Genomic DNA, 27374 nt, shown 5'->3' with positions numbered 1-27374 from the left:
GGGACAAACCATACACAGGGACCCCCCACCCTCCAGGAGAGATGTGATAAAGAGTGCCTGGGGGCTGTCTCACGCTGAGCAGCGGGGCAGCTTCTTTGAGGAAAAGAGGTTTACACTGAGGTGAAACGTCCACGAGGAGCCAGCACCCGAGGGTCAGCACCCCGGGCACCCCACGCAGGTACAGAAGGGTCAGGCCACACACGGTGGGCAAGGTTCCGCCAGCAGCTGGGTGGCCGGAGACCAAGGAGTGCGGTGAGAGCGGAGGAGTGGGTGGGGAGGGAGCCGGGGCACAGCGTCCCCACAGGGGGTGCTGGTCCAGGTGCCCTGGGAAGCCAGCGGCATGCTGAGCCTCACTCTTGTCAGCCCAGCCCCCGGCTACTCAAAGTGTGGTCCCCGGAGCAGCAGCCTGGGCCGTACCTGGAAACCAGGCAGACACACAGAGTGGAGAAGCCTGAGTACCCCTGCTCTGGAGAGGCCTTTCCTAGGGCTGGTCTCCCCTGGGGCACTTCTGAGAGATCCCCACACTGAGTCCACATCTGTCAAGGCAGGGTGGTAGTTTCTAAGAGCTTTTCAAGTGACTTCTACGTGCCTCCTGCTGAGGACTGGCTGTCTACACATTGGCCGCTGCTCAGCTCTTGAGGGCTTGCGTCCACCTTGTTGGGAGCATTTACAAGGCTGCCACGCCCCCGCTGACCGTTTGGGATACAGCTTCAGAGACCCCAGACAGGCCCCTCGGGAGCCCTGCCTGGGTGGCTGGCAGCAACCTGGGCTCTTGAAACTCTGTGCCCTGCAGTTGCGCAGAGACGCAGGCCGTGGGCGCTCTCCGGGGGGCACACACTGATCATTGTGTCCTACTTTTTGTGTTTCCAGGGCCGTCTATCCTGACCTCAATGTCACCACAGTCTGTCGTGGCGGAAACACAAACTGCACACCAGGCCTTTAAGTGCCCCGTGAGCGCTTATGTTCTTCTATACCTGCCCCCACTGGAGAAGGAAATGGCAACCCACCCCAGTATTCTTGCCTGGAGAATCCCATGGACAGAGGAGCCTGGCGGGCTGCTGTCCATGGGGTCGCACAGAGTTGGACATGACTGAAGCGACTTAGCAGCAGCATACCTGCCCCCGCAGTTTTTGCCCTGCCCACTGAACTCCCCTGCCCAGGATCGGACAGGACATTGGGATACACGAGTGTCGGCCGCCAGGGTGAGCGGGCAGGACCAGACATGGGCGTGTGTGCATGTCACGTCCCTCAGGCCTCACAAAGAGAGGGGTCTGGGGGGAAGCAGTGGGGTGAGCTGGGAAGGGCTGCTGGGACCGCCGAGCACGGAGTGGCCGAAGGGGAGAATGGCCGAGGGAACAGAGGATACAGGGCATTGCTGTGAGAGCCGCCGGGGAGACAGGATCCGGGCAGTGGTCACGCAGCTTCGTGGAGGATGTGTCCTGGGCTGAGTGGGGGCATCAGAACGGTGTGTGTGCTAAGTTATTCAGTTGTGTCCAACCCTTTGCCTCCCTACGGACTGTAGCCCGCCAGGCTCCTCTGTCCATGGGATTCTCCAGGCAAGAACACTGGAGTGGGTTGCCATGCCCTCCTCCAGGGGATCTTCCCAACCCAGGGACTGAACCCTTATCTCTAGTCTCCTGCACTGGCAGGCGGATTCTTTACCGCTGGCGCTTCCGTTGGCATCCAACCCCCCTGAGGCTGCAGGAACGAGGCCTTTGCAGATGTGATGAAGTTAGAGAGCTCGAGATGAGCTCACCCTGGATCGCCCGGGTGGGCTCTAAATCCAAAGATAAGTGTCCTTATAAGGAACACGTGGAGGAGCAACATGGAGGAGGCCACGTGAAGATGGAGGAAGAGACTGGAGAGGTGCGGCCACCAGGAAGGGCCTGGCCCCCAGCCCCCAGCCCCTGGGAGCTGCCAGAGGCAGGAAGGACCCTTCGCAGCGCCTCCAGAGGGAGGCCGGCCCTGCCCGCATCGCCATTTCAGACTACTGGGCCGTAGGATGATGGTTTTGAGCCCCTAGACTTTGGTCCTTTGCCCCAGCAGCCCCAGGACACTTGCAGAGATGGGACTTGTAGGCCAGGGCAGGGTCAGCTGGCTCCTCTAGTTACCATTCACCTCGGGATGGTCCAGGAGGGGAGATGGACCAGCTCTGTGCTGGTCCAACCCCCAAGGCTAATCAGCAACTTTCTCAGGGGAAGGGGCTCCCACACTCCCCCCTCCCCCCGGCTGAGAGGCTGAGCAGAGAACAGTGACCATGGAGAAGGAAGGGGCAGAGAGCTGGATCCTCAAAACCAACCAGGGCGACAGGGAGAGACACTCCCTCCATGTGGCCCACAAAAGGCAGGACAATTAAAAATGCATCTGGCTTAGATTTCAGAGAGTCATTTCCAGATTGTAAATACCACATCTGTCAGTAAAAATGTATTTATTGCGATTACGCAGGAGAACTCTTGGGAGTCTGGGTACACATTCAATAAATGTGTCTTTAATAACCCCACTGAATACGTGTTTGCCAGACACCAGCACCCCAAACCGCCCTCCACATGTGCCCTTAACAGCAGACAGAGGGTGGGTGACATCCTGACCAAAGGCTGATGGAAGTCTCGCCCCTTCTAAACAAGCTTGCGCAATCTCAACACAGGGGATGTGAGCAGGTGATGCTCACAAGAGAAAACGTGATTAAACCCAGAAACCACTCGCCCTCGCTAGGGGTATGGAAACGGCTCTGTCTCTCTCTGGGCCGGTAGGTTCTCAAGTTCTAGAAAAGCTGTCAGCCCGAAGGTGGCCAGGAGGCAGGGCACTGCCCCACATGGAGGGTTGCGTTCCTCCCAGAAAAGAATTCGGCACTGCAGCATGCTAGCCGTGAATCTGCTCGGACCGTCTGGCTCAGAAATGGAACTCCCTAAGACACTTCCCAGGGAACAAAGCAGAAAGGAAAGCAACATGCCGAAATGTCTCACGACTGCAGCAGGCCTAGGAGTTGTGTGTACGGTGTGAAAGTGCTGGTCGCTCAGTCGTGTCCGACTCTGCGACCCCATGGACCGCAGCCCACCAGGCTCCTCCGTCCACGGGATTCTCCGGGCAAGAATATACTGGAGTGGGTTGCCATGCCCTTTTCCATGGGATCTTCCCAACAAAGAGATCGAAGCCAGGTCTCCTGCATTGCAGGGAGATTCTTTACCATCTGAGCCACCAGGGAGGCAGGGCTAGGAGTTAGAACGAATCAATCCCAGGGCTGAGTGCACAGCCATAAAAAATAATCATGTGGCCCGTGATTCCACACGGAAAAACGGGAAACTCCTTGCTTGTGTGACAGAGGGAAGGTGCGCAACTTGACTGTGCGTCTCGCAGTGCAGCAATCTCAGCACAAGAGAGACGAGATCAACACAGAAATCAGGCCGGGGGTGTGGATAAACTTTCTGGAAATGACTGATGCTTCTGCATGTATTTTTAATAAAGGAGAGGAAACGTCTGAGTCTAGAGACTGATGAGAAAAGAATGTGGAAAACTAAAATCTGTTCATTTGCTTCGGAGGAAAACTAAATTTAGACTGCGTGCTGTTCTGGGGACGGTTCGTGTGCAGCCTCCCTCAGTCCTCACGATTTCCCATCCAGGGATGTTTCCACTTAACAGACAAGGAGACGGGAGCTCTTGAGAGGAAAAAGAGCTCCCTGTGGAGACTCTCTGAGGTGGGTGGTTTGTCTTCCTTGAGACAGGCTGGGACCTGGAATCCTCTGCTGCAGAGCTTTCAACGTCTCCTCGAGCAACAAAATACAAAGAGATATAAGGGACTACAAACTGCTGCGTGCACGCACCGTTGGAGCAAATTCTGGACAACAAGATTCACACAGACCAGAAACCCCAACTGCCGCGTCTGAAGCCATGTTGTTCTTCAGCTGCTCAGTCCTGTCCGACCCTTTGGACACCGTGGACTGTAGCCCACCAGGCTCCTCTGTTCATGGGATTCTCCAGGCAAGAACACTGGAGTGGGCTGCCATTTCCTTCTCCAGGGGATTTTCCCAACCCAGGGATTCAATCAGAATCTCCTGCATTGCAGGTGGATTCTTCACTGCTGAGTCAACCAGGGAAGCCATGTCTGAAGAACCAGGAGCAAAAAGAGGTTTTCAGGAGCAAAACAGGGTACTGCGCCTGACCTCTGCACTCAACACCGCCAACAGGGTGGGCAAACCACCTAAGCCAGCCCTCCTGCCTGACCCTCGGACACACCCCTACCCTCACCCCATTTAAGGAACCAGCTTGGCCCCTCTCAGGGAGCGAGCAGAGAAACCTGTTACTTGATCTCACTCCCTCCTGTTGCAACAGGAACCCCAGTAAAGCCTTGCCTGAATGTGTAGTCTGGCCTCTTGGACTTCAGCTGCTCAATCGTGTCTGACTCTTTGGACCCCGTGGACTGCAGCGCGCCAGGCTTCCCTGCCCTTCACTATCTCCCAGGGTTTGCTCAAACTCATGTCCATTGAGTGGGTGATGCCATCCAACCATCTCGTCCTCTGCTGCCCGCTTCTCCTCCTGCCTTCAGTCTTTCCCAGCATCAGGGTCTTTTCCAATGAGTTCTTCACATCAGGTGGCCAAAGTATTGGCGCTTCAGCTTCAGCATCAGTCCTTCCAATTACTAGGGAGGCCAGGAACCCTGGTTGGTAACAGCCTGGCTTCCCGACCTGTACATGAAGAATTCTGAGTCTTGAGGTCACATTGCAGGGCTGGCCAAGGTCATTTCCACCCCCACCAAGCCCCCACGAAGACTTGCCACAAATTGTAACTCCACCCAGCAACTCTGTGGGAAGCAGTACAATGACACCAGGAAGGCCTGCTGGCTACTCAAGCTACACTCACAATAACCTCACCTCCTCTGTCCCGGCTTGTGAAGATCTGCAGGAGCAGACAGAACCTGGGGCATTAGCGCACGTTCACAGAGGCCTGAGCTGACAAGCAGGGGCTGGAGACTGAGTTACTTAGTGAAGGACTCTGCTTGGAGCCAGAGACGACAAGTGCCTCTCTCTACTTTGCAGCCAAGGGGACCTGTCCTTGGACCATCCACCTGGCAGGGGGGAACCCTCCAGGAGCCGGCCCTTCTCAAGGAGCCTGACTCCGAAACCAGTCCCCAGAGGCGAACCTTCAAAGAGCAAACGATGAGATTTCACTGGAGCTTTAAAGTTCCCGCCACTCTCCGCTCTCATCCCAAACAATGAACAAACAGCCTTATCTACTCCCTGGAGGAGCATTTCTGAAAGCAGGCTCCTTGCTGGATAAGCTGCTTAAAGCCACAAGATTGAAACGTCCAACACAGAAAGAAGTGGGGGTCCTGGTCGGAAAGCATCTGTGGCGGGCTCCTTGTCCTGAGGCCGGCGTGGAATTGGGAAGCAGGATGGAGAGTCTGGGGGGCAAATCTGGGCTGAAAGGGGCAGGTTCGGAAAGGCACTTCGGCTGGAAAAGGGAAGGAAAACGCATGGCTGCCCACTCCCCACATCAGCACCAGGGCGACCACACCCGCCACCACAAGGCCACCCTGCTCCTCATCTGGCAAAGGACACATCCAACTCAGGGGTCATTTCAGCAACTTGCAGGAGCATCAGGGCAATCCCTCAGTAAGAACCAACTAGGAATCAATCATGAAGCCCCTTCGCTAAAAACAAAGTCAAAGGCCGACAGGAAATCAACTCAAGGTGGTGACATGCAGTTTAGGAGTCCTGATCAGCAGGTTTCTGTGTTTTTAATAGATTTCAAATAGGAAAAAAAAAGAAGTAATTATTACTTGAGAAACATATCTTAGAAAGCAAAACAGTTCAACACGTAGAGAATGTGAAAATGTCTAGTGGTGCCCCCAGGACATAGCGTCCTCGCCTGAGAGATGCACTGAAATCCCAGACCCTTCCTTCCCCTTCCAGGGAGCTTGTGTGCTAAGTCACTTCAGTCCCACTCTTGTGACCCCACAGGCTCCTCTGTCCATGGGATTCTCCAAGCAAGAATACTCGAGTGGGTTGCCATGCCACAGACACAAATACAAAGCTTATCATAACCCAAATGACATCTCCAGGCCTCCTCTTTGCCCACCTCCCTGAAACCATCAAAGAGGCCGCCTAACTCTGGGACTGAATTCACATTTCACATACAGAGAGACAGCACCCAACGGCAGTGGCGGGTTCTTTATTTTCCAAGCTCTTGGACTGAGCCAGAGAGAAAGAAAGACCTCCGGACCGTGAGGATAATCGCGTGTCTAGGGGACGCCGGGAGCTGGGTCGGAAGCTCAGAGCACAAGCAGAGGAAATTGTGCACTGACCTGAATTCACAAGGCAGCCCCCCTTCCCTGGGGAGGGCAACAGCAAGGGGAAAGGAGCCTAGACAGAAAGGGAGGGAAGCAGAGACGCCTGTCTGTGCCACAGCCCTGGGCGCACCGCTGACGGGACTCCTGGTGGCCTTCACCTTCTCCTACACGCATTTTCCAGCATAAGGGAAGTCGAGAGGCCTCCAGCGAGATGGGGCTGCTCCAGCCCGGCCCCAGGATCTCAGCCCAGCCTTGGAGACGTGCAGGTACAGGAGGACATGAGGCCCGCCCTTGGGCTGACTTACCGCCACAGAGAACTTTCCAGAACCTTCCCCATGTCTGCGTGGTAATACTTGGTCAGGATCAAGATCACCTGTGATGGCAACAGAGACAAAGGCAGAGATCAGGGGCTTTCAGGGTTCTCGACAGGGCGGGGTATGATGACCCTCCCCTACCCAGGATGGGGTGGGGGCGGGGGCTCTTCCCAGGAGCCCTGGCTGCCAAGTCCCAGAGCACTCAGACCCCATGCTGTTTTCTGCTCCAAAAAGTTGCTCTGTGCTTCACAGTGACTCTCGGAACAACCCACGCCCGTGAGGTCCACCCAGCAGTACCTGCCACTCAGCAGGAATCTCCCCAACTCAGCCCTGGACTGCCCCAGGGAGCCGAGGAGGAGGTGGTCCCAGTGAGCAGGAATGTATCGGGTGAGGCTTTGTAAGGGGGCTTCGTCCCCACCCGCGCCTTCGAGAACAAGAAGCTGGCCAGAAACAGCAGCTGGGGGCTGCAGGCAAGGCTAGGGCAGCCCCGATGTATGTGCTGCCATTAACGTTCCCCAGAGCAGCGACTGATGGCAGAGCCGATGACAGTGGGCTGGGAAGGCAGGCGGGGACAGCTGGGACCTGGTAGGGCGTGGGGGGTGGGGAGGAGGCGGCACGAGTCATCAAAGGCACACACGTTTTTTGTCATTGGTGCTAAGCTGTTCACCGCACACCCACTGGGCCCTAGCTTAACAAAGCGTCTTCATTCCAGGCCTGTGCAGGAAATACAACTGTTTATAAACGTGAAAATAAATGCACATAAGCAGCCAAAAGTTCCCCACCCACCCCCAAGAATGTATGAACAGCAAGGGAACGAGATTTTATTCACCTGCCGGGCGAGAAAGGGGCCCCCTCTCCCCAATTACTTCACAAGCCTCTGCATTTCCACGTACATCAAATTTCATTTCACTCACTGCCAGACCCTATTAGTGGCTCCTAACATCCCCGTTGCCATGGGAACCCCGGGAGGTGACGCGGGACCAGCCCCCGAGGTCCCAGCAAAGCGGTCGGCCTGGTAAATTTGGGGTCACCACACGGGCCATCCCCAAGTTTGGTGCCTTCTGGCGAGCAGGACTTTTCTGCTCTCCGTCTTGGAGGGCGTGGTCACTGCCGCAGCCTGGCTGATCTTTCTTTCCCTGGTGATTAAAGCAAGGAAGATATAAGGAGGAGGTGTCAAGTGAAATGGGACAGTGCACATTTTAAAGGCAGCGATGATTAAAAAAAAAAAAAAAAAAACCCGAGGTCTTGTGAATGGAGGCGCGATCGGCCTGCCTTGCTCGGGAACAAAGCGATTTTCTCCTGCTGGGCTCTCAGGCTGCCCGAGTCAAGCGGGAATCCTCTGAAGATCGGGGAAGGCAGCAGAGTGACAGGCCCTGGACGTGCAGGAGACAAGCGTATTTTTAACCTATTGATTTATATTTTATCGTCTTGCTGTTCCCAGAGGGGATTTCAAGAAGCGGGAGTGTGACAGCTGGAAGGGACCTCAAAGTCTGTTTAATCTGACCCCATCCAGGGCAGAATTGTCAGCCTCACATCCTTGGAGAGCAGCTGCCATCTGGGCTCTGCTTGCACACCTGGACGGCGGGGAGCTCAGCCCCTGGCCTGGTGCTCGGCCCCTCTATGCGCCGAGCTCAGTCTCCTGGTAACTTCTGCCCATGTGGACTCTGTCCTGCCACAGTGGGCCATCGCCAAGGGGCACCCCCTCCCACTCCCTCTGGGTGAGATTCCCAACTCACGCCCACCCCCTTCATTCTAAGCTCTGGCCTTTGCACAAGCTGGTCCTCATCGTGGGACTCCCTTCCTCTCACCCCACCCTCCACCTCTAATGCCTGGGTTAAATCCTACTCAGCATTCAGATCGCAGACTGACACCACCTCCAGGAAGTCCCCCAGGCTCCTTCCCTGGATTCACTGTCTCCTCCAAAGTCCTTCAGACCCTGCACTTCCCACTCCCCCAGCACAGCCCACAGGTCTGTCACCACCTTGAGTCATGAGCCCTCTGAGGGAGGGGGGGGCTGTGTCTTGTTTTATGTCCCAGGCTGGGCACAGAGCCTGCTGTATAGCGAGCACTCGAACCGCTCATTGGCAGAAATATAGGTGGCATTTCCCAAAGTGACGACGACGAAGGCAGTGAAGCCAGGCAGAGGAGATGCCCTGGCCGCCTGCTCACAAGCCACTCTTCCATCAAGAGGCTACACCCTCTTCCTGCTGGGGGGCAGACTCACCCTCCAGGCACCACGCTGACCCACTAAGCAGGAGGAGAATCAGGGTCCCAAAGCCAGGACCCAGGCTGTGTGTGTCTGGGGTTGGACCCAAGGAACTGCCCAGCTGATCAGCCTGGCAGCTGGGGAGAGCCGGACAGCCCCAGCTGACACCCCTGATTCCACAGTTGGCAGCGGGAAGACCCCTCTGCTCTGGGAGCAGACCTTTCAAGCTCCATGTCCCTCAGTCTCTGGGTCTATCCCCTGGAGGAGCAAGTGGCAACCCACTCCAGTATTCTTGCCTGGAAAATCCCATGGACGGAGGAGCCTGGAGGCCTACAGTCCATAGGGTCCCAAAGAGTCGGACATCACTGAGCCCTTGAGCATGCACACAGGCAAGCATTAGTTCTCAGGAGAAAAAAGAAAGAAAAGAAAAGTGTAGTCGCTCGGTCGTGTCCGACTCTTTGCAACCCCATGGACTACAGCCTGCCAGGCTCCTCCGCCCATGGGATTCTCCAGGCAAGAACACTGGAGTGGGTTGCCATGCCCTTTTCCAGGAGATCTTCCCAACTCAGGGATCGAACTCGGGTCTTCCCCATTGCAGGCAGACTCTACTGTCTGAGCCAACAGGGAATCCCAGTTCCCAGGGGAAGAAGCTGATGATCAAAACACAGGAGGGAGGCATTTTGATATCACTGACTGGAAATAAATAAAATCACCTGAACGTTCACGGTGAATTGGAAACTGCACCAGTTTCATAAGAGATCCATATTCTGTTCTCAGGAGACCACCCTGGGGGCCCCAGAGGAGCCTGAATGCAGCCTAATTCAATGTAAACGAGGGGCCCGACCTCCTGTCCAGGTGGGACTTGGGTCCTGGTGAGGGCTCCCTGCGCTGGGCAAGAAGGCTGACCTACAGCGGGTGCTAAAGAAGGGGCTATCAGGGTGACCTCCTGGAGGACATGGGGCTGTGGCCTTGGCCTGGCTAGGGCGCATCTACAGGACGGCAGCTTGCTGGCTGACCTTCCAGGAGGCCCGTGGGCACCTCCCTGCCTTGAGCCTTAGACCTGCTTCATGTTGCCACGGCCTTTGGCCTCTCTGAGCCCAGCACCCGCCTCCGTCCGTGGGGATGATGTAGGGCTCAGCCAATGCCTCACCCAACAGCAGAGCTGTTCTTGGGCCCACGTCTTGAGGATGAAGACCTCCTGGATGAGCCCTGGCGGGCCCTGGTGTCCTCACTCACTCCCTGCTCTTAGAAGAGTGCCAGCCCAGGGAGGTACAGGCTGGACCAGGACAGATGGGAGAGACGCAGGTAGGACGGGCTCACGAGGGAGCTCTTTCCGGGCCCCGGGACACACTGCAGTGGGAACACGGCAGCCGGCAGAATCACGGCCCATCGCCCCGCGGCCCGGGCCTTCCACTTGGGGAGCTCTTCGTGGACGTCCCCATGCGCGTGAACTGACAGGTGTCCTGAGTGACTGCCCGCAAACCGTTTACAACAGCTGGAGACTGGACGCTCCGCGCAGACCCACCCACAGGCCCGGCCCACTCGCCGGGTCGCGGCTGCCTGCGGGAACACAGGGCGGCGTCCAAGAGCAAAGATGTACCATGGAGACTGCAGGAAGAACCCCCCCCCCCCACCCTGCCAGGAGGCCAGCTCAGCGCGTGGAGCCGGGGAGGAATAGTGCCGTGTCCCTTCTGTGTTCAAAATGGAAGAGGCAGACCCCCTGATCTGAACTCTGCAGCATGGTTCCAATGGTAGGTTTTCTGTTCCTTGAATTTTACCTCCATTAAAAAAGGGAGAGAGGATAAGGGTCGATACTCATTTCCGCTTAAAGACGCATGAGGACGCGCTAGAGGGGACAGAAGGGACTTTTTACGGGGTGGCCTTTGGGGGAGGGGGAGGGCTGGCAGCGGGGAGGCGGGACCCTTTACTATCTGCAGCCCTCAGAACCACTGGCCTGTCATCCACTCCACCTCCACACATCAGGGGCGTGCATGCACGTGTGTGTGTGTGTGACCTCGGGCTGCAGGGCCAATATAGTGCACCTCACCTCTGATGAACCCTCCTATCTGGTCAGACTTTCTCCCTCCTACCTTCAAAACATGAAAAAAAAAATGCTCATTTTCATGCTGGTGGGGCTGGCGTACATGACTGGCAAAGATTAGACCCTGATGAAAGCTTTCAGCTGGCGCTTAATAATTGCTTCCAGTGAAGCAAGCAGACAAATCCCTCCCTAACTGAACAGGGCTGCCTGGACCCTGAGGCAGTCCTGCTCCCTCGGGGGGTGACAGAAAACCGATGGAGGGTCCCCACCCCCCCACCCAGACACGGCTGTGAATCACGATACGGGGGCGGGCACGGACCCCTGCCCCCCAGAAGCACCAGGCTTCTCTCCAAAAGCTTGCACACAGGAGGCCAGGAGAGAGTGCACGTTCTCCCACTGTTTCCCCAACAGCCCTGTAAATGGGCCAGGGTTCCCACTTCGCACGAGAAGCCGAGGTGGGAGGGGCAGTGGCCACCTCCAGAGGCACACTCGAGTTGGTAGAACTAGAACCACAACCGCTGGCCTGAGGCTGAGCCCGTGGTTCCTTCTAGAACAGCCTCCCGGGGCGTTCTCACCAGCCCGAGCTGAAGAGGAAGGGGCTTCCTGCTGACCACAAGGCGGCCGGACGGCCCACTCCCCACCCCCCAGAAAGGCCGTGGGCTCAGCAGTGGACGCCTTCGCCCAGATGCATCCTCCGTGAGGAAGTCAATTCCAGTTAAGAGAAATCAATTCCGCATTTGTTTACCCGGGAGGGGAATCCTGTTTCTCTCTGCTAAAGGCCCCGGAGGGGAAAGATGGAGGGATCCGCCAGGCTCAGAAAGCCACATGGTGGGTGCTAGTTCTCCAGAGTCGGGCCCTGGCAGAGCCCAGCGCTTCCCAGTAGACACCCCAGACTGCACAGGTGTCCTCATTCACTGCCGCGACCCCAGGAGGCTCACCCGCCCCGCCCTCTCCCCCTCTTCCATAAAGCCCTCCTGGACTCTTCATGCTGGGGGACTCCCCACATGCTCCGGGAGCCTCCCTGGAGGTTCTCACTCCCAACTGGGCCATTAAAGCACTTGTCAAGGCTGCTGATGGCACCAGACCTTTTCCTCCAGCAGAAACCTCCACAGAGCAGAGAGCCTGGGTCCCCACCTGCCATGCCCTCCCTCCGGATTCAGTGCCTGGGGCCCCCTGACTCCAGGCTCCTCTGCAGAGCCCAGAGGACTTCACAAGGGGACGACCGTGTTCCCAGAGCCCGAGGGGTCTGGTCTGAATCCTGGCTCCACGATTCAGGAGCCCTGTGCTCCCGGGGCTCAGTTTCCCATCTGTGACACAGACGCTGCATCGGCCCCCCAGGCCTGGAGCAGAGATGGGATGAGGGCAGTGGGTCCACAGTGAGCTAGGTTAGGGCCAGGGTTAGAGCTGGGACTCAAGTTAGTTTGTGTGAGGTTTAGGGTGAGGGTTAAGTTTAAAGTTTGGGGACAAACAGGGTTCCAGCAAGTGCCAGATGCAGGGTTGGGGTGGGACAGGAGGTGGCATGGGCCTTCTCTGTGAAATGTTGTTTTGCATCTCATGGTCTGGGCAGTACTTGTTTAGTGATACTCGTGAGAAGCACCGTGTGTGGCAGTGTAGGTGACTTGCCATGAAGTGAATGTGAAAGTATTAGTCACTCAGTCCTGTCTGACTTTTTGAGACTCCATGGACTGTAGCCCACCAAGCTCCTCTGTCCATGAAATCCTCCAGGCAAGAGTACTGGAGAGGGAGTCCATTCCCTTCTCCAGGGGATCCTCCCAACACAGGGATGGAACCTGGGTCTACTGTACTGCAGGCAGATGCTTTACTGTCTCAGCCACCAGGAAAGCGTCATGTGTGTTAGTGTAGCTGACAGTGAAATATCTGTGAGAAGCTTGTTAAATAAATCAGTGCACACTCAGACCTACCTACTCACCACCATAGGCTCCTCTGCCCGCTTCTGCACCCAACCTCCTTTATTCCCTGGCCCAGACCCCTGCACCTTTCCACCTACTGGGCCAGCATAGCTGCCACCTCCTCCAGGCAGCCTTCCAGGATGTATCCAGACTAGGTTGCTGATTTTATTATATCATATTTTCCAACAGCAGGAGTGAGCTCAAGTACAATGTTTTGGGGGCTGAGCCCCATCCCCTCACCATCTGCCGTGCCCTGAAGCCCAGCACCAGGGTGAGACCCATGGCAGGGGAAAATACACAACCTTGGACCCGACCCAGCCAGTGGGTGAACCTACACTGCTGCGTCACGTCCCTCCCTGCTCTAGTGTCATTTCCTCATCTACGACACTGGAGGATAAAGGTCACACACCTCCGAGGGGCTGTGATGAAAAAGTGTGATAATAACACGTGTGGAGGGCCTGGCACCCCACTGACCCAACCGAGGAGGGCTGGCCAGTGGACTGTGCCTTCCCTCCGCAACAACGAAGGTGGTACCCAGGCCCTCGGTGATGCCTTGCCATGCTCTGAGACACCCAGCCCCAAATAGATCCCTTTCTGAGATCACTGAGCTTTGACCCCATTCAGCCATTCTGTCTTGGTCCCAGGAGTAGAGGTCAGAGGCCACCCAGCAAGTCCCAAGTAGGAACTCACTTCATCTCCCTGGTGTCTGAGCGACTTCTCCTCCCTACCCCCACCCCCGAGCTTAGGAAAAGCAGGAAGAGAGCAGCTGGTGCTTCAGGAGCAGAGAAGGTTGGAGGGGAGGTAGGTGGCCCTGGGAAGGGGCGATGGCTGCTCTCTGTGGACGCAGAAGCCAGGTGACCCTACGGAAGTCCCTTGTTCAGAAGCTTCTGCCGAGACAACAAGGCAATCCAAGGATGGCCTTTTGGAAGCTTGGAGAGGGGGAAGGGGGTTTCTGTGAGGCTCTGGGTGGGAGGGCACTGGTTCCTCTCCCTCCTAGGAGGAAGGAACACAGACAGATGCACACAGAAGACGATGGCCAACCAAGGCAGACATGGCAGTTTGCATCTGGGCACCAGCTTCAACCCAAAGGCAGGATTCTCTGCAAAGAGGCTCAGGTCCCAGTTTCCCAGTTCTGCCAGCTCGCTGAGGGTGCATAGAGCAATGTCATCAGAGGAAGCCAGGTGAAGGGAACACGGATCTCGACACTATTTCTGTAGCTTCCTGTTATTTTTAAATAAATAAAAAGAGAGCAAGACTTGGGAGACACACCAGCCAGATGCACACAGAAATAAACAGATGGAGACCATGCAAGCTCCCACCTCCCCACACCCCGAGGGCACCCGGAGACATGGCTGAGCCTGCGGCCACCCTCCATCCCTGCTCTCCAACCGGCCCGTGTTGGAGACCAAGGCCCATAAAAATGCCATCGTAACAGCAGCCATGGTGGGGTCCCTCCACGTGATGGGCAGGCCCGGCCCAGGGGTCCCCAGCACGTGGGGACCTGCCCTGCCCGCCACGTGAGAAGGAAAAGAGGACAGAGGAGGCGAGGAGGAGAACAGCTCACAGGAGCCTTGACCCCGTGACCCCGCCCACCAGCGGCCACACCCCCTTCCCCTGGGAGAGACAGCCAGAGGCAGGTGCCCCAGGGTGGGGTCCCAGGGGGCTTCTCCCCGCGGCGTCCACACTGGCAGCGAAGCGCAGTCGTCTGCCAAGGCACATTGTCCACCTGAACCCATTTCCCGACTCAGCTGCCCGGCCCTCCTGGGCAGCAGGTGTGGCTCTAGACTCGCTTCCAGCCCACAGAGCCCAGCAGGGGCAGCAGCAAGCACTGGACCAGGAAAACCTCCTCCCGATCATCGTGATGCGTGAAAAGCAGATAGATTTACTCTACTGGGCTCCACGCTGAGCACTTCCTAGACGTCAGCTCCGTTTAATCCTCCCAGGAGCCCTGGCTGCCGGGAACCACTCTGTCCCCATTTTGCAGATAGACACGTGGCGGCACACTGAGGGAGGCTGCCCTGACTTGAAAACACAGCCCCGAGGCCTCTGGGAGTCTGGTTGGGAGAATGGAGGCCCTTTGTCCAGCGCATCCTGGTTGAACTCGCCAGTGTGGGGCTGGAGAGCACCAAAGCATGCTTCCTGCTGTAATCAAACTCCCATCCTGAGCTTTGGCCCCTGGACGTGCCCGGTAAAGCAGCCTCAGAGCTATCCTGGAGCTAAAGAGCTTAGCTGGCAGTGAAGCCCCTGGGCTCACAGACCCAGTGCTGCCTGACAGTTGACAGGTGCCCCACACTGATGGGCTTTCCTCGACCTTGGAGGGTCAGGCCCTGGGTGCCAGGCTGGGCTCCTGGCCGTGGCACCCTTCCCATCCTAGCCCACCGCGAGCCCACTGAGACCCGGCCAAGTCCCCAGTAGGCTCTCCACTGACTTTGCACGGGAAGTTTTACAGTTCCAATTTCAGATTGCAACGTGTCAGTATTTCACCGCTCCTCTGAGAGCCCTCGTCCAAACAAAAGGCTACATTAAGCCTGATTTATTCGTAATGCCTCAAAGCCACCACGCAGACAGGCTGACCCCCAGAGCATCCGGTGCCGGGGCCTGGACTCCAGCCCCGCCTTTGTGGCAGCATTCGCCGGGGTTCGGGAATGAACGAGCAAGTGCACACACGGGTGGACGGCACGTGCCAATCAGGCAGGACAGACAGCTGCCCACCCGGAAGAGACCCCGCCTACCTGAACAGGCCCCGCCCCTCACCCTTTCTCTTGGTCCCACCCCACTGCGCTCGGCCTTCAGCTTGCTGTTTCTAAGCGCCCATGTCCTACCCTGTCCTCCTCTCCCCCCGGGAACATCCTAACTCCTCCCAGGAGCTCCTCCCAGGCACGTCTGTTTGGGAAGACTTCAGGAACCTTCTGTCCGCCTCCTGCTCTGAGCCCCCACAGACCCAGGACGTGGTGGGTTAGATGCAGTCCCCCAAAAGGATGTCCCCCTGGAGCCTGTGGATGTGACCTGGTTTGGGAAAAGGGCCTTTGAAGATGTCGCTGAAGATCTCCAGCACATCCTGGATTATGTGAGTGGGCCCTAAGCCCAGTGACACGTGTCTGTATGAAGAGAAGAGATCACACCCAGGCTGGAGATGTAAAGATGAAGGCAGAGATTGGGGCGATGCATCTAACAGCCAAGGAACCCCAGGAATGGCCAGCAGCCCCCAGAAGCTGGGGGAAGGGCCTAGGGCAGACTCTCTCTCAACAGCTTGGGAAGGGACCAGCCCTGCCAATCCCTTGACTTTGGGTTTCCAGTCTCCAGACCCTGGGGGAATAAATCTCTGCTGTTTAACCACTCCGTTTGTGGTGCTTTGCTATGGCCACCCCAGGACACTGATACAGGCACTCCCCCATCTTCCAGATGGGGACACTGAGGCTCAGCTTGTAGGAGGTGATGGCCGGGAATGGGCGGGGCTGGGCTCTCCACCAGGGGCTGCCTGACTCCCCTGCTCCAGGTGCCCCTTCAAACAGAGAGCCGGCCCCAGACAGCAGGGGCCATTGGGAGGCTCCGCACAGCTGCCCAGCTCCCTGGGGGCCCCTGCTCACTCCCTGCTGCCAGTCCCCCTTGGGATGTGCTGGGCTCCCGCCTTGGGCCGGGCCTTAACAGAGAGCGGGCGAGCGCCCGCTCAACCCCTCCATCAATCAGCCGCCTTCACAGGCACGCAGCCCAGTGTTTAAAAAAAAGAGTTGAGAACTAAGCTTTGAAAGGATCCCTATAAATCAAAATCAGTCAGCAGAAAATAAATGGAGGAACATTACTGATCTGTGGAAAACGGCGTTTTTACATCAAATCTGTTTGAGGGATAAAGTGTATTTTAATAGGTGGGTCTTCATCGACGTTTCCACCTCAGCTGTCCTTTAAAAATATTCTTTACCCTCCGTTGCTCATGACCTGATTGAATTTTAATTTCACCCATCCCTCCTTTTTAACACTCGAAGTAAAATTTTTAATGAAATTACAGGACTTTTTTTTTTTCCTCTTGGCCGTCACTTTTCAAAATGATAATCGGTGTTCCTACTACCTGGAAGAATTGGCATTTTTCAGATCTATTTATGGTAATAAAGGGTAATTGGAGAAGCTGTGATGTTGCTGGTGCCACCTTCTCTCGACATAAAACGCGCCCGGGGAATCTCCTGGAGCGGGGTGGAAATTGCTGATACTGGTTCTAAAACAGAAAGCCCTCCCCAGGCTCCCATGCTCGCCACCTCCCCACCCCCGCCCATCTGCTGTCAGAAAACCGCATGTTCCTTACTTCCAAGAATTTCTCTTTAGAGAAGATGCTGTCATATCGGAACAGAGGAGCCCAGAACAAAGGAAGCGCAGGTGATGTGGTAGTGAAGACTTTGGCTGCATCCTGCTGGGAAGGCTGAGATTTTGGGGGGGCACAGCAGCCCCTGGATGGGTCTCTTGACCTCATGGAGTCCAGACAGGCAGGTCACCCAGAAAGACCCATCCCTCAGGAGTGTCAGGAAAGCAGGGAGGCTGGTGGATCAGCTACCAGTTTGGAAAGAATCCACCAGGGCCCCTCTGAGACCTGCAAAGACGAATTTATCTCCTGAGAAAGCCAGTGGGAGAGACCAGCAACGGATTCTGTCCCTGTTTCCAGAATCGGCTCCTCTCAGCCATCTGGGGGTGAAAAATGACTTCTGGGGGCCTCAGGCATTTGGGCCTCTGCGGGCCACTTCCTCTGTAAAAGATATTAACACTTCTATTTTGCAGCTACATTGGTGTAAAAAAAAAAAGAATATATTCCTATTATATATCGAAACATTTCCTTGACCTAAAACTTTATTTCTCCTTCTGATTTTAAAGGACAGTAAAACATTTTGTGGGTCTCTAAATGGGTTGTGGGCCCTGGCATGGAGCCCCATGTCTGCAGGAAACCCCCGCCGGCCAACCACCTCTGCTGCCCAGCAGTGGTCTGCCCCCAAGCCCCCCTCGCCTGCTGGTTCTCAAGTGCACGCGGGTCGGCAAGACTGGCCCCTCACCTGGGAGGAGAGCGGCTGTCACCTCGCCTCTGGAAGGGGACCCTGCTAAGAATCTCAGCAAACCTATAAACATACAGGCATGTCAGCACCGTTTTTTGCTCCATTCCAGGGTTTCCAGACCAGTCTGGGACCCAGTATAGGGCTTCCCTGATGGCTTAGTTGGTAAAAAATCTGCCTGCAATGCAGGAGACCTGGGTTCGATCCCTGGGATGGAAGGATCCCCTGGAGAAGGGAAAGGCTACCCACTCCAGTATTCTTGGGCTTCCTTGGTGGCTCAGCTGGTAAAGAATCCACCCACAATGCGGGAGACATGGGTTCGATCCCTGGGTTGGAAAGATCCCTTGGAGAAGGGAAGGCTACCCACTCCAGTATTCTGGCCTAGAGAATTCCATGGGGTCGCAAGAGTTGGGCACCGCTGAGTGACTTTTTCAATGTCACTGGGAACCAATCAATCTATGGGCCAATAAGCCCTTTCCACTTCTGCCGCAGGGCGGCCAGGAAATCAATTTCAAACTCATCTCGGTGGCCTTGACCAGTCGTGGGGCCCATCCAGAGGGTCCTGGACTCTGTGCCTTGCATTAAGTGTGGGGACGGCCTGGAGACGTCGCCCGGGAGCCCGCTTTACTCCCAGTGCTGCTGCAGTGATGCAGACTAGGGGGGCGAGGCCTGCACACCCAGGCGCGAGCACCCCGGGCCTCCTGCGGCCCCGACATGCGGGCCAGGACCGCCCCCCTCCATCACTCCCCCACTCGGCCCCAGGCACCGCTTTACCCGACTCCTGGCCCTGAGATGCCCCCCCACCCGAGTGATGCCACCCACCCCTCGCGGTCTTCGGCGCCTCTCCCGTCTCAGCTTTCCCGATGACACCCTGTCTTCTGACCTGCATCACTTTCTTCCTCGTATCCCACCCTCGTTCACCAGCCCGATTTCTCCCCGGAGGCTCCTGGAGAAGCGGGTTGGTTCCTCTTCATTATTGCTGAATGCACGGCCTCATGTCTCCTCTGACACTTCATGGTTGGAGTCTGTCCCTCCAGGAGCACAGGGACCAAGAGCTTGCCCGTCCCACCTCCCCAGCACCTGGCACACGGTAGGTCCTCTGTCTGTGAGCAGCTGCAGGCTACATACAGCTGGTACACCAGAGTTGTCGGGCTGTCAGGGCAGAGAAGGGTGGGGATGACCCCACCGCTCTCATTGGGATGTCTCGGGAGGCTGGAGGTTAGCCGTGTCCACTACCCACTATTCCAGGACATTCCTTCAAAGAAGGTTTAAATGGTACTTTGAATTAGAATGGTAGGGGTTGGGGGGCAGCTGGAGCGGCATTTCCTTCTGCCCTGAGGCCCCTCGCTTAGTCACCTTGGGGGAACTCAGCCTTCCCTGGGGAGGAGGAAGAAGAGGGCTTTCTTCCAAAAGGGGACCTTTTAAGGGCAGCTGCAAGTGGCAGGGGCTGGTAGGGAGGGCAGGTCTTTGGTGTCACATCCTGGGGAAAGCTATCCCTAATGTGTGTCAGCCTCGAGCACAGCCTGCCCGCTCCAGGGCTCATCTCCTGGCTCTGGGGTCCCCGTCTCTCTCACAGCCCCTGCCTGAACATTCTCTCAGCTGGGCTGCAGGTCAAGGAGGCCACCCCAGTCCCCTTCAAACAGGGCCAGGAATCCTTGTCGGCATCGGCATCACTTAGCCAAACGCCTCAAAAAAACCCGTGTCTGATCATACAGGGACCGCCTTCAACATCTGCACCAGAATCACCCACCAGGAGGGCACCTTCGGAAGTTTTTTTAGATATGGTAAAGAAGCCTCCTGCAGTGCAGGAGACCCGGGTTGGATCCCTGGATTGGGAAGATTCCCCTGGAGAAGGGAATGGCTATCCACTCCAGTGTTCTGGCCTGGAGAATTCCATGGAGAGAGGAGCCTGGCAGGCTATATAGTCCGTGGGGTGGCAAAGAGTTGGACACCACTGACCGAATAACACTTCACTTCTTTTACTTAAATGGGAAACTTTCACACCATTTCTAGAAATGGGAAAGAGAGCAGCTCCAACAAGGAAGTCAATGGAAAGTGACCACAAAGCAAGCTCAGAGGAAACAAGGCGTCCTCTCCTGCTTTGTGTGGTTTACCCGAGACTAACCCAGGGCCTGGGACTGCCCTCCATTCATGAGAAGGGAAGCAGAGCACGGCCAGAGGCATGCTCACCCGGGCCAGGCTCTAGGACAATGGACACAAGAGTGTGGCCCCTGCCAAACCTCCGGGGTCACTGGATGTTCCTGTCCCGGCCCCTCCACTGAGGCAGAAGTTCCACTCTTGAGAAAACACCCAGCTTCTCTGATTACAGGATCTCTGACATGCCCAGCTTCCCTGTCATGGCCCTAGCAACCCAGAAATCCAGTGACGGGGAGCTCACCACCTCGCCAACAGAACTCCAACAGGACCAGAAGCATCAGTGTGATCGTTGACAAGCCTCAGCAACTTCCACTTCTGTAAGACCAGGCTGCCCACAGAAGCTCAGCCCCTGCGAGCGCTATTTCTGTAAAGCCAAAAAGCTGGGGGACGTGCAGGCCAGATTCCTATCTGTGAGCAGTGGCTCCCTTCAAAGAGAGCCAGGCTTGCACACAGGGCTTCCGCGGTGGCTCAGTGGAAAAGAGTCTGCCTGCAGTGCATGAGACATCAGAGACACGGGTTCAACCCCTGGGTCAGGAAGATCCCCTGGAGGAGAAAATGGCAACCCACTCCAGTATGCTTGCCTGAAAAACCCCACAGACAGAGGAGCCTGGAGGGCTACCATCTATGAGGTCTCAAAGAGTCGGACATGACTCAGTGTCTAAACAGAGAGTGCACAGAGGCTCAGGCTAAGCCCGGAATCCCAGGCTGATGTTGACAGTGACCCACCCCACCTCTGCTGGCTGTTATCTCAGCTTCTGCTACACAAGCATCCTCACCGAGGCAGCCTCTTTGCAAGACTCTGCCCCCAGGAGAAGGTTCTCCCAGTGACACTCCCAGAAACTGCGACCCCGGCCCGGGCAGCATCAGACGTTCACACCTTTTCTGGAAGTGGCTGCTGCTTCGGAATCCTGTGACCATAGATGTCTCACCCCTTCTAACCTGGCCCCCAGCTGTCACCGGGTGGCTGGGGAGGCAGAATGGAGCTGGCAGACTTGGGGGATGGGTGGGGGCAGGACCAGCTCCAGGAAGAAGCAAATCATCACAGTGGATGCTTTGAACGTCTGAGACTAAGTATTTTAAGAAAAGAATTTTTAAAATAACATTGGGTGTTTTCTAAAAAGCAAATGCCTGCAGCTGTCTTCACCATGTTTTCTAAGCATGCCATAGCCTAAAAGAATGTGGGACTTTCAAAGTGGCCTTAGTATAAATCTTCCAAACAAAGCAACATATTGCTAGTGAGTCCCTTGTCTCTGCTGAGAAAGAGAGTCCAGTAAACCTCAGGGTCTATAAGATTCTGCTCCATTCTAGCTAAGCAGCTTGGGCAAGTTGCCCATCACTCCCAGCCTTGGACATCCTATCTGTAAAGTGGGACTCCAATAATATCTGCATGAGAAGAATGTTTGTTTAGTGGGGAGGTGAATACCACATAAATCTCACCTTATTCACACACCGTTGTAACTGCCACACCCCAGCCAAGTGGCCGTTCAGCTTGTATACTTCATACGATGGGAGGCTCTCTACTTCCCAAAGCTCCTCCTTGTGTTTAGCTGAACCTGTTTCCCCAAGGGTCTACCCAGCTCTGCCTCGGGATAGCACAGGCTGCATCTGACCCCTGAACAGCATCTGACCTCCCTCCTCCCTACCCCAAGGCTCGAGTCTCCCAGCCCCCTCTGAACTTGCCACAAACCAGTGAACTAGGGGGTAAACCAGAGCCCACCTGCAATTTCTAAATGAGTCCTTCTTTTCAGAGCAAGTCCACACGGAGAGGTGACCTGTCCCCCAGTTTGCCTCCCTCCATCCCAGGGATCCTCTGCCGCCCTCCCAGCACAGGGTCCGGGGTCACAGAATTCCAAGATACCTGCACACTTGTGTTTCAGATGTGGGATCAACGTGCTGATTATACCAGAAAGATGGGTTCCGTATGATACTGAAAAATGGAGCGGGATCTGATAAAAGGCTCTCTTGCTGCCTTCTCAGCCAAGGTCAATTACAAATGCCAAGAATTTATCTGTGTCGTGTGGGACAGTGGGGCCAGAAGAGAAACTGACCTCTTCTCTAATGAAGACCGTCACAGATGGAACCCAGGCTTGGGTGGGGCAGACCTGGGCTTATTCTCAACTGTCAGTGACCGTGGCAGTGGGCAGTGGGTCTGGAGGGGAGTGGTGGAAATGGACAGCACCCTGGGCAAAGCCTGGCTCAGGGGTCCCCTGAACAGCAGGAAGGGAAGGCGTCAGATAGGAACTTTATGTCCTCTGAATGGATCCCTGATAATAACCATCAACCAGGAGACGAAGCAGTCGAGTAAATTTCAACAGAGATGTCCCTTTCAACATGGTCACTTTCATCAGCCAGACTGGTTTCATTTTCATAGCCAAGACAGCCACCATCTTCCCGTATGCATATTATCTGTAATAAATAAAGCCGACTCTGCTTCCCTCCATAGTTCAGGTTAGTCTAAGGAATTCTAGCTGAAAGTAGAGGGAGGAGAATATATCTATATGTCTTTCATTGTGAAAACTGGCATATATTGGTAACTTGTTTGACGAGAAGAAAATGGTGGAAGGGTTGGGTTCCTGAACACAAAAAGACCTTTATGTTTGAAATCTAATGTACAAGCTCTCCTCGGGGTGAAGTCACTTTATCTTCCTCCAAAGGACAAGGATGGGAACAATTCTGTTTGAGACCCAAACATCTGGTTGAATTGCACCTCATGTATCTCAGACAGAATGCTGCCTTCACAGGAGTGACTTGTTATAAAGCAGACCTGTCAAATCCAGCTCCACACATAAGCTTCCTGAGCCGATTTCCCTAAATCACAAGCCTGGCATTTCATCACCAGCTGTGTCAGAGGGTGTTCTACAGTCCCGGGTGAAGGAGCACTACTCCGCCACCTCCCACCAGGGCTAAAAACAGACCCATCTCCATCAACTTGACAAAGACAAAAAACTTGAATTAAGAGCCCTGTCTAAAATTAACAGTGATTGAAAGTTAATGATGGGGCAAATTTGGCAGAACAATCTCAACATGCATCAGGATGTGGTCTCTGCTTTCAGACGGGAGGCCCCAGTGGTAAATGTCGCGGGAGCTCCAGCTGAGACTGCGGCCGTGCGGCTTTGTAAGCTCCTTCCTTCTGCCAGGATCAGACCCTTGGCGGATGGTCTGATCTGTCAGCCCAACGCTGCCCCCAGCTCTGGGGCTGGGCTAACACACCCGCTTGTCAACACCCGAAGCTGTGTCTGCGTGTCATCTCGGCATTCTTGACTTAGAATAGCAAGCCAGAGCAGTGTCTGTTGGGTGAATCAACTGTAGCCCTATCATTTAACTCACTCAGCAAACACACATCAGAGGAACAGAGTCAAACACGATCAGAAAATACTCATACACAATGTACGGGAGTTATTTGAGATTCGATCCACAGCAGGTCCTTCCTGCACTTTCACAAGTACGTGGAAAATCTCTGAGTGTGTCAGTTTCCGCCAGGAGACGATAAACTCCTGGAGGGCAACCAGCATGACCCACGCCGTGTTCGGATCCCAGCCCTGGTGCAGGGCCAGTACCCCAAGGAGGAGACTCCCGATTAACTGGGAATGGTGCTCCTTGTAACTGCTAACAACTGCATTCACGCACACCCACGTGTGAATACATAAAGACGTGGCACGCGCGCACACAGACAAGGAAAACAGGCCAGACAGAAACACGTCTGAGTGTAAGAACAGCTTATTAGCGAGTTGCTTTCTTTTCTCTTTTGCATGCTTGCAGGTTTGTCTGTAATAGGCGTGTATTGTATGATTTACAACCGGGTGGCGGGTGTCCTGTGACAGAAGAGGTGGGTACAGCTGTGCACGGTTCCAGAGCTCTGTCCAGATGAGCTTTGAGGCAGCCAGGAAGGCAGAGATCACTACCCACAGCGCTCCTGTTATGTGTCCAGAATTGCCCGCACGTCGCCTTGCATCGAATTCACCCTGCTCTTGTGTTTATATGGCAGGCACTTATCTGGAACTTTCTAAGCCATAAGCATTCACCCAAATTAATCTTCATAACAACCCTGTGACTATAATAGGTCCTTCTATTATCCCTGTGACTGCTGATGCGCAGAGCAGTTAAGTAACTCACACTTAGATCCCATGCAGCCGAGGGGAGAGAAAGGGGTTTGAATGAGATGGACAGACCAGCCAGATCTCCCCGACAAGAAATCAGCCACATTTGTTCCCACCTCTCCCCCACCCCGCGGACACTCTCTGATCTGTCGTCTCTTGGACGTCTCAGGACGCTTGGGCAGGCAGATGTTTATTTCAGTGTGGCTGAAATGTGCAAATGTGCGTGTTGCTCTGTTTGTGCTGTTGAAGTGAAGTGGAATTTGCTCAGTCGTGTCCAACTCTTTGCAACTCCGTAGACCGTATAGCCTGCAAGGTTCCTCTGTCTGTGGGATTCTCCAGGCAAGGACACTGGAGTGGGTTGCCATTCCCTTCTCCAAAGGTTACCATTTCCTTCTTTCTTTGTGCCGTTGCTTAGCTGTTATTACTGCTTTCGCTGGGTTGGCCCAGGCTGGTTCTGGGCGGTCCGACCCGAACCGAGACGCTCCTCTGTGCAAACTGAGGTAGTGTAGGCGAGCCCCCCTCACGCTCACCAGCACTGTTCACAAGAACTGGACACATGAGACAAGCATGCCCACCTGCTGGCCCTGGAGAGTCCTCTCTCTGGAAATGCTACAGCAGTACGCTGCCGCTGGCCCCGAGATGCCGTCAGGCCCAGAAACAGAGTGCTCACCCAGCCCAGGCCATGGGAACGTGGGGGTTTTCATGTCCTGGGAGGTCTGTGGAGCTGACCCAGATGCTTCTTGGACTTTTCCATTTATCCTCTGAATGAGATGCTGATACAGACCCCAGCACCCCTATTGTATGCCTCTGCACACCCGCGCTTGACTCAGAGGTAGGAAAAGACACAGCCTCCCATCTGAGACTGAGTTTCCCCTCATTGTGGTAGTGAGCTCCCCATCACCAGGGGCAAGCAAGCACACACCTGGAGAGGACCTGAACAAGGTGTCCAGGGGAGCTCGCCCAAGCTGGGGCTGGACCAGGCAGACTCACAGGCCCTCCCCCCGTCCCATACCCCCATCCTGCCCTGGGCCTATCTCATCACACGCCAGGAGCCCGGTGATGGATGGACTTGGTCAGACACTTCCTGCTGAGGATCCCTCCAGTTCCAACCCAGATCACCTATCTGTCGATTTGGGCAACTGAACCCCAACCAAAGTTCAGAGGCCCATAGGAAGGCAAGCTTTGGCTGGGGTGTCCCTGCTCAAGGCCCTTCCTCCCAACCACCGTCCACCTGCACAGAGAAGTGGCAGGGGCACACGGCCACTGCGGGGTCAGGGGGACAGCACAGGACTCGGGCCCCCTCAGGAAACTATCTGCAAAGTGTGGTCTGCTCAGAGACGAGGCCTCAGGCCTTGATGGCCACCAAGACACCAGGCTTGGGCTCAGCAGGCTCTAGGCCATGCAGGGTCAGAGGCGAACTTGGCCACAGAGTGTGAATAGAAAGATAGAAAATGGGTGAGTCAGGCCATATCATCCCAAAATCCCACACCCAGGAGGCCTGTGGGGGGAGGCGTCCCCTTGCTTCTGCAACCAATTTCCATGGGAGAAACTCAGCAACATCAAGTGACCCAGTGACCAGCAGAGTGGTGCTCTGTGGTGAGCGGACGTCCCCCACCCCTATGGCTCCCGGGGGCCGTGTGTAGGCGAGCCCATGGCAACTCAGTTCATCCACCAGTGATTAAAACCTGCAGTTCCCACGCCTGTGGGGCACACCAGGAGTTCCAGGTTGCCCGGCCAGCCTCTCAAGTGTCCCGGTTCATCTTCCAACACGATGATCCTCAGGCCCCAGGGAGAAGGAAACAACTCTGGCTGCAACTTATCCATTTTTTCTTTTTTCCCAATCAGATAATGAATGAATAAAGTCCCACCAAGATACCGAAACCTGGAGGCTGAGGAAGGCGGAGCACCAGATCCAAGTACGAAATAATGAATTTATAGTCCCTCTCCGGAGCAGTCAGGACGGAAAATGACATCACCATGGAAACCAGGGAGGCGTCAGGAGGTTCTCCGGGAGGAGGAGGCGGGCCCTTCCGCTGGTGCTCCGGGGCTGGAAGGAGTGAGCGAGCAGACTGCAGGACGGGGCCTCCCTGGTCTCAGAATCTGCTCGGTACATCCGCCCACCGGGGTGAGAATGGGCAGCCTCTGAAACCAGGATCAGGGGCCCCTGTGCCCCCAGAGTCTCAGCCAGTACACAGGTGGGCACAGCCCTTGTGAACCTCCACAGAAATGCAGCAGACAGGACCTCAGGATAAACAGCCCGGCTCTGTGCAGGAGGCCCCGAGAATGTTTAGCAAAAGACCGGTTCTGTTTGGTGCTAAGGATGCCCCTCTCTGCCTCCAGGAGCGCCCCAGAGCAGGGAGAGACCTCTGAGTCAGACCAAGGCCTGGGGCAGGTTCCTGGGGTGGAGACACCCAGGAGAGGCGTGATGCCACAGCAGAGCGGTCTGGGGGATGGGGCGTGGGTGCTCCAGCAGGTGGACCTCAGGAAGGAGGAACAAAGTGCCCGGAGATGGACGCCGAGGCGGGGCCGGGCCGTGCGCACCGAGGCCGGGGCTCAGCCGGGACAAAGCGCAGCATAAAAGCAACTCCAGGCTGCAGCCAGAAGGCGTCGGGCAAATGGAAAACTGTCAATCCTCCCCGAGAAACGCCACCTCAGCTGGGCATGAGGCGGAGCAGCACGGGGTGCGGGAAACAATTGCAGACACAGGAGAAGGTCCTGGAACCCTACAACCGCAGCACCACAAACCAGCGCGTTCGCTCACAGGCCAGAAGCGGCCAGGAGAACAGGAAAACAGCCGCCTGATGGCGATGGGTGAACTTGTTTCTTTTGGGGGAAAGCTTTGACTGCGTTGATGTATAATTTTGCAATCAAAATTAGTCAGCCGAGCTGCCAAGGACCCTCATTTGAAATGGTTTTAGCCGAGCTGTTAATTCTACCCTCAGCTTCCGTATAACTCATTGTCAAGAACGGTAATGACGAAGCTCCCAGATGGACCAGTTGGTCCTCTGAATACAAACTTCTCCCTCTCGCCTCCTCCATGCCAGGCGCCAGCCTGCACATTCAGGGTGGGAAACTGGGGGCTCATCGCTCCCTCCCTCTGCCCAGGCTCGCTCATCAGAATAGAAGAAAAATGGTGGAAATCCTGATTCCCAGCCCTCTGGGTGTCCTCAACACAGCTCTGGTTGGAGGTCAGGGGCTCGCACCCCAGCTCAGACACGAGAGGCTGGTGACCATGAGCAAAGCTCATGCCCTCTCTGGGGACAGTCTCTCCCAGGCCCTTCCTGGGTGCTGAAGGGGATGATGTGATAGGAAACTCCCAGACTGCCTGTCCTGGGCACC

At 55.8% G+C, this 27374-nt stretch overlaps 1 protein-coding gene across 1 annotated transcript in view; it reads right to left on the bottom strand.

The window, feature by feature from the left end:
* Positions 1-27374, bottom strand: part of SORCS2 (sortilin related VPS10 domain containing receptor 2) — a 503745-nt gene that overhangs the window by 306907 nt on the left and 169464 nt on the right. The window contains exon 2 of the mRNA XM_055435186.2: positions 6589-6656. Within this exon, the coding sequence (XP_055291161.2) occupies positions 6589-6656 (68 nt within the window). The remainder of the gene's footprint in view (positions 1-6588; positions 6657-27374) is intronic.

This window comes from Moschus berezovskii, chromosome 5 (genome assembly GCF_049115385.1).
Source record: "Moschus berezovskii isolate FMDL1 chromosome 5, NW_MosBer_1.0, whole genome shotgun sequence".
NCBI classification, from domain to species: domain Eukaryota; kingdom Metazoa; phylum Chordata; class Mammalia; order Artiodactyla; family Moschidae; genus Moschus; species Moschus berezovskii.
Note: the sequence above shows the minus strand (reverse complement) of the source record. Positions and strands in the feature narration are given on the sequence as shown.